General features: G+C 35.8%; 1 protein-coding gene across 2 annotated transcripts; it reads right to left on the bottom strand.

The window, feature by feature from the left end:
• Window positions 1-798: 798 nt before the first annotated feature.
• LOC146932268 (auxin response factor 3-like) lies at window positions 799-6044 on the bottom strand. 2 transcript variants are annotated; one of them, XM_085703914.1, is made up of 11 exons: window positions 5521-6044; window positions 5092-5148; window positions 4564-4752; window positions 4330-4414; window positions 4141-4231; window positions 3892-4056; window positions 3654-3773; window positions 3500-3575; window positions 2250-2409; window positions 1297-2153; window positions 799-1042 (listed from the first exon to the last, which is right to left on the bottom strand). In XM_085703914.1, the coding sequence occupies exons 1-11, from the start codon at window positions 5812-5814 to the stop codon at window positions 1025-1027; spliced, it is 2112 nt and encodes a 703-aa protein (XP_085560040.1). In that variant the 5' UTR covers window positions 5815-6044; the 3' UTR covers window positions 799-1024. The 2 variants fall into 2 exon arrangements, with proteins under 2 accessions (XP_085560040.1, XP_085560039.1); XM_085703913.1 differs by having other exon boundaries at window positions 1018-2153.
• Between the last annotated feature and the right edge of the window lie 915 nt (window positions 6045-6959).

Below are 6959 nucleotides of genomic sequence, written 5' to 3'. Positions count from 1 at the left end.
TAAAAAAAAAAAGGTAAGACGGGCCGGCCCGTTAGCCCGGGAGCCCGTATAGGGCCGGGCTCGGGCTCTAATATTCAAGCCCGTTTTTCAACAGGGCTTTTTGGCCCGGCCCGATAAAGCCCGAAGCCCGTTAGGGCCGGGCCTAAACGGGCCGGGCTGCCCGATTTGACAGCTCTACTTAAAACTCACCTGGCAAAAAAGTACGGGTACCAAAAAAGAAACGAGTATTGAGACGCTCAAGGTTGGCGAGGGCAGAGAGAGATCACGCATGAACAGCTCCTAGCATGCTTCTAGATAGGGTACACATGAACAAAATAAATCACATCAAAATAAAAAGGATCCTAAGGTCGTGTAGGTATGAGACTGTATAAATGAAGGGGGCTTATAAGATCTACTTAGTGCTCATCCATAACATAAAAACTTCACAGTTAAGCGTGATTGACTTGGAACAATTTTGGGATGGTGATCTTTTGAGAAGTTATATATAAAACGTGTGAATGAAGACAAAACTAGCTGAAAGATGGCGATCTTTTGAGAAGTTATATATAAAACGTGTGAATGAAGACAAAACTAGCTGAAAAAACTCATGTTGGTTTGTGAGATCAGCCGACAATCGTGAAAGGAGTCTAGGGCGATACATTATGGGAGCCTTTTATTTTTTTCCTTTACTCTTTCAAAATGTTAAACCAAACGATATTGTTAAGATAAATAAAAAAACATGATCTGCAACCTAACTTACTTTGTTCAGTCCATGACCAGAAGGAGGGACTGACATGCATGATATTGAGGTGCATCATATAGGTCCATAAACAGTGCATACAAGATTAAAACATGAACTTCAATGTAGTCATAGCCAATTTGCCTTAAGTTAAATGTCTAAATTCGGCAATTAGTTACAATAAATTTTTGTTCTTAATATCCTAAGTTATTACAAGAAAGAATACAAGTACAACAAACAACAACAGACGTTCTCTTCTGCTGCCTCAAGCCAGCATCAGTCTTAGCATGCATCATGACTTTCAAATCAATACTGCAGCACACCCTGCAAACAATATTAAGTTACATTACAATCCCCCCAAATAAAAAGAATTAGTCAACTACTTGAAATTAGCCATTACACATATCACAGCCATTTCAAAAAAATTCCCTAGTTTAGAACACATCAAAAATCAAAGATGTTTAAAAACCTCGTATATCAACAATTCCAGTTCGAAAACTTGCAGATTCCATTTAAAGAAAAGTACGCTAGAATACTCTATCGATAATCATGTCTCTCACAGGATGAATATTGCTTACTTTGGTATAGTAATTTTCAACCGCCTTGCTCCGAAGTGAATGCCTTGGATTGAAATCATCTTCAACATGTCTTGTGAAGGAGGGAGGTCCAGGATTTATCTGGCAAGTGACTGCAGAGGGTTCTGCATCTTTATTTGCAATGGGAGCACCCTCGGTTAATGAAAAACCAAACACTCTGCAGCTACTTTTACATGTGGAAACCAACTCTTGACCGCTTCTCTGTAGTGCAACCAAATCACGTGAATGTGTACCAAACGAGTTCATGTCTTCATGAGCTAGCCCGCGGAAAATAGGCCTATTAGTTGGCGTTGAGGCAGATGTACCATCTTTCATTTCAGAAGCATAGAACGAACCTCTTTGAAGGACGTTATCCTCCACCGGATTAATTTTGTTATTATAATCCATGGTTGACGCTTGCTGGTACATCAACACTGATGGATGAAAATGTGAGTTGTTACTCGTCTGAGAAGACCATCCATTTGTGGATCTTGGCACCTGGTGGTGACCATCAAAAAGTCCAAAGCGACCATTTCTACAAGCCTCGTTGACAGAAAAGGCTTGTCCATATGGTTGGCTAGGAAGTATTTCTTGACCTTGCAAGACCTTCTGGAATCGGAAAGATTCACCAAAGCCATTGCAGGAAACATCAGAATTCATTTGTGGGATTCTGATGTTGTTTCCTGTTGAAGCGATCCCGGGATAGGTTGAACCGGGATAGCACCTCTGTAATTCAGATAACTGGTGGTGACTATGAGCACTGATACTATTGAAAGTAGTATCAACGCCTAAAATTTCTTGACCTTGCAAGACCTTCTGGAACCGCAGTGATTCCCCAAAGTCTGATGTCCCAATTCTACCTGTTAGAGGAATGGAGCAATTCATCAATGACGTTTCATTGCATGAGGTAGAAAAATTCAAAAGTAAACCAAAAAAATAAATAAATTGAGACATACTGGGAACCGGAAACTCTAGCTTTGATGAAGGCAATCCAGTCTTGGTCCTCTTCAAACTAGTTGCCATCAAGCTATTGGTGGTGGAAGATGAGCCTGAGGGCTCAATCTCCCATGGTGAAACCCTGTTGAGCCTTGAAGCTTCCATGTCATCCCACCTTACCTGAAATGATGAGAAATGCCATTTGATTGCAATCAGTCAATTTACTCTAAATATGACAACACAAACAAGTAGTAATGAGGTTAATAGGAAGCAATCATAGTTTCCATGAACAGCAAATGCAATCAATCTTCAAACATGCACACGAATGGCCTTTTATAGATTAATTAGTAGAAATACGCTTGCCGAGTGTACTTCTTAAGCTACTTCACATCTACCAAAAACTTGAGTTACTTCAAGAACGTAAAGTATAGACAATGTCAGGCAAAACAATATGAAGTGAAATATGGTATTGGTTTGAAAATCCAAATTTTTTTCCTATGTTAAGTAATACTCCCTTCTGTTTCAAAATGAGTGTCGTTTAAGGTTTTTATACACAGATTGATAAATGTAATGATGGTGTCAAATGACATGACAATTTTACTAAACTTACCTTATTTACTATTGGTGTAATGTTTTGGAAGTAGTGTACACTCAATTAATTAGAGGGTACAATTGGAAGTAGAATAATAATTCTACATTGAAAAGTGTAAGTGAAATTCATTTTGAAAGAAAATATTTTTGCTAAAGTGACACTTATTTTGAAACGGAGGGAGTATTTAATTATTACACTGAAAGACTGATCCATGTAAGTTTCTACAATTTTCACATTCCATAAAGCCAGTTCAATAATGGAATTATTTGACTATATAATAGTCCTTCTCATTCTAAAGGAATACATAACAGTAGTACAGAACTCCTACGGTTTTGAAAGTGTGCCACTAATATGTATAGTTAGATGGAAGACAGAGGTATTTTGCTATAACACAAGCACCTAAGTGCAGGCTATATAATAAAATGACGGTAAAATCATACTAACAAACCGTCTGCAAAATTTTATTGAAAATAAAATATCAGGCTTCAACCCCATATGACAGGATGACACAGGCATGAGGAGCCACAACATTGACAAAAAAAAAATGCAAACTTATATATGATAAATCCACAGGAGTTTCCTTAACTGCGGTCAGAACAAGCCATCTCCTAACACCCAATTTCAAGCATATAAATGATAATCCTAATAAACGAAGTTAGAAAGGTCCCAGCAAAATACCACTAGGCATTTCCATTTTGATCCAGGCCATCTAACAGGATCCACATCAGTAATTCCAATAATTAGTCCTGTGAATCTGCATAATAAAAGGAACATGATTAAGATTCTCTTAAATAAGGTTATCTGAATACAAAAAACTGAATCATGAACAAACCTTCGCTCTGCAGCATCTTCAGATTCAAAACGCATCCTGAACCTCATTCCAACTGAGTAAGAATAATCAAGGCTCTTTAAGAATTTGTGGATAGGTATGATGAACTCAGATGAACCAATCCTACAAAGAAATAGTAAAAGCATTGAAAATATTACACTCTAGAAATTGTAGATAGAAAAGAACGATTTCCCTTTCACGAACTACTAAAAAACGTACAAGAGAATAGCCATAAAAATACCTTGGATTGTAGTGTATGCTAAAGGCACATCTAGTAGATAAAGCATTAACTATGTCTTTAAGGCTACCAAGATTCAATTGCTGGCCGGAGATAGATGAAAAGTTACTGCAATTTTTTAATTGAGCTGCCCTGCGGATTCCCAATCTCAATTCGCCATCTTCTCCTCTGTCAATTGTCGTGAAATATAAAATGTCGGATGAGTCCTTGTTACTCTATGTAAATGTTTTGATAGAATGTAGGTCATCTTACCGGAGGAACAGAACAGCATCTCCAGATACAAGTTTCTTCTTGTTAACAAATGCACTCCATCCAGTCGTAAGCAAATGCCTTCGTGGCTGCCCTGCGTTTATTAGAAACCGAAAATACAAACCCAACAATCAATTGGTATTCTACCTGAAATGTTCTTGTCCTTATAAAAATGAGAAACAAGTGAAAAACCTCTGTATATATGCCGAAACTTCCATTCCTGGCCGTGCAGGTCCTTTGCCACAAGCTCTTGTGAAGGTCTTTGTTGAGAGTAATCCTAAAGAGGAAGTGGATTAAATTCAAAATGCATTGAAATAATAACTATTTAGCACAATTTTAGAAATTAGATACAAGTTTTGATGAAAGAAAACTTTCAAAATTGAACAAGGGTGTGTCATTTCAAAGTAGCACACTCAAGGTAAGTACCAGGGGAGGAAAGCAATCTTCGGCTGCTCGACGAGGTACAGAGAATCCACCATGAGTGCTAGTATCAGAAGCAGTAAGAGTCTTGCAGAACATGTGAGGTGTCGTTGACTTCATAACAGCATCAGTATCCTCTCCTTCACCATCACCATCACCATCAATTACCCCTTCCCTCAACTTTTGTTGCACTTGCTATAAAAAGTGGCCAAGTTCATTCAAAAATCAGTTCATAAAGTCACTTCATTTAATACTAATGTAGCACTCTAGTGTTCAAAAGGACTAGTTAATCAACAAAGACACAGAACAAGCCTATAGCTACTTAGTACTATGGTCTATGACTCCTTTGGTAATATGACACTTAACATAGCTCAATCAAGCAATTTCATTATAATCATCTCAAATGGTCAACTTAGACCCCTAAGACTTAGACACTGAGTAATATTTCTCAAGATTAATCAAGATTTTTTTCCATTTTCAGCACTCTCTCCAAAACAGAACTGAACCAAAAAAAAAAACATAAACAAGTCTCACCTCACTTTCAGGAACCAACAACACCTGACAATACACCTCATCGTTCCCTTCCTCAGCCTGCACAAATACACATTCTATGTCAAAAAATACAAAGCAACAACAAAACCAAACCATAACAAGTTTCACTCAAAAAAAAAAAAAAAAAATGAGATAAAACACACAGATAACAAAAGTGTCATTCACAAAATTTGTCAATTGAACAACAACCTATGCCAAACTTGACACTAACATAGATAATTTTCCCATCAATTTCCTCATTGAGCAAACAAAACCCACATGTAAAAACCCAAAAAGAAACCAAATTTTAGAAGGAAAAAAGTAAAACAAAAAAAAAAAAAAACATGAAAATAGAATATTGAACTATAACCCGACCAATAAAAGACAACATTCGATTTGTACGCTGAAAAGAAGGGAATAACAAAAACTCACATGAAGCTTGACATCAACAACACGACAGAACACATGAGAAGGAATATTATCCGAAAAAGATAACGGAAAATCATGAAGATGTTCCAAGTGTCCTTGAGGGAAGTAAACAACAACACTTCCTTTCTTTGGCAAAGAGATCATAGGACCAGCACAAGCATGCCATAGCTCCAAACAAACAGAAGAAACAGAACCAGAACCAACAGCGCCAACATTACCTATACTTGTACTTGAAGATGAACCAGAAGAAGGTGTTTCATCTTCCTCAGTAGTGTTGAGATCAATCAAACCCATCATAGTGAAGAGAATCTTGTGATAATGATGATGATGAGAGAAAAATGAAAGTGTTGTTTATTGTTGTAGTGGTTTCATAATAATGATGGTTACTAGTAGTAGTAGTGCATTTTATTTGTTTTGCAGAGAGCGTGAAGAACTTTGGCATTGGCAAAAGAACCTGACCCAATACACCAAAAAGAAAGAGACCTTCTTTCTCTTTCTCTTTCTCTTTCTCTTCCCACTCACTCACTGCTTTCACTCTCTGCCAAATTTTCCTTTTGTTTCTTTTTTGGGTTCTTTCCTTTTACTTTCTATTTCCCTCTCACTGAATGGGCTTTTGGGTAGGCATCAAATCCAGCTTTCATTTGCATTTTTAAGTTCAGGTCTCATAAAAAATTGTTTTTTTAAATATTTTTTGTGTCAAGGTATATCCTCTGCATTCAAATGTAAAAAATTAATCTTTTAAACCGAGTGTCTATTTGGTTTCGGTTTTAGAAAATTAATTTTTGAAGTGTATAATTGATTTTAATATATTTAATTATTGTCGAATAAAAGTTATTTTACTTTGACTGTTGATTATATTTGAAGTTAATCTTTGTAGTTTTTGATTTTAGAATTGATTTTTGCACATATATATAATTCAATTCACTTTTACAAAAATATATTCAAACAAAAATCACTTATTTTTAACCAAAATCAATGCTACATAATCAATTATATCAAAATCAATATTTCTCACTGCACAACCGAACACATGTTGAGTAGATCTCTAAATTGATGGTTGAGTACTTCTTCAAGCGATTTAATATTGTTGTATTTTCATGACCAAATTTGATTCCAAAACTTACGATTAAGCTGGAATGGATATTTTTTCATATTATCCAAATGCTACTAAAAAATTTATATGCTCTCTTCCGCTCTATATATAAAAGAAAGTTGAATCAATAAAAATTTATATATTTGGTGTAATCCAATTTTGAAGTATGCCTGTTAATTTTTGTTGATCTAATTTCCATTGATGTATAAATTTTTGTTATTTTGTTAAGTAACCAAGTGGTTAGGAATTTACCTTTATAAAGTGAATAAAGAATAAATGGGATGTCCGAAGTTTGAACCTCAACCTTTACGTATATTAACATATTATGCAATATCCTTGACAAATAAGT

The sequence above is a fragment of the Medicago sativa genome, chromosome 4 (assembly GCF_051527215.1).
Source record: "Medicago sativa cultivar Bolivia chromosome 4, Bolivia_mono, whole genome shotgun sequence".
NCBI lineage: Eukaryota > Viridiplantae > Streptophyta > Magnoliopsida > Fabales > Fabaceae > Medicago > Medicago sativa.
This window is presented reverse-complemented; position numbering and strand designations above follow the sequence as displayed.

Excerpts from the sequence above, each read along its gene's own strand:
- LOC146932268 (XM_085703913.1), bottom strand. The coding sequence starts at position 5,814 with ATGATGGGTTTGATTGATCTCAACACTACTGAGGAAGATGAAACACCT. Across the intron at positions 3,576-3,653 it reads GAAGATGCTGCAGAGCGAAG|ATTCACAGGACTAATTATTG; the intron begins GTTTGTTCATGA and ends TTTATTATGCAG. Across the intron at positions 2,410-3,499 it reads CAAAATGGAAATGCCTAGTG|GTAAGGTGGGATGACATGGA; the intron begins GTATTTTGCTGG and ends TCATCATTTCAG.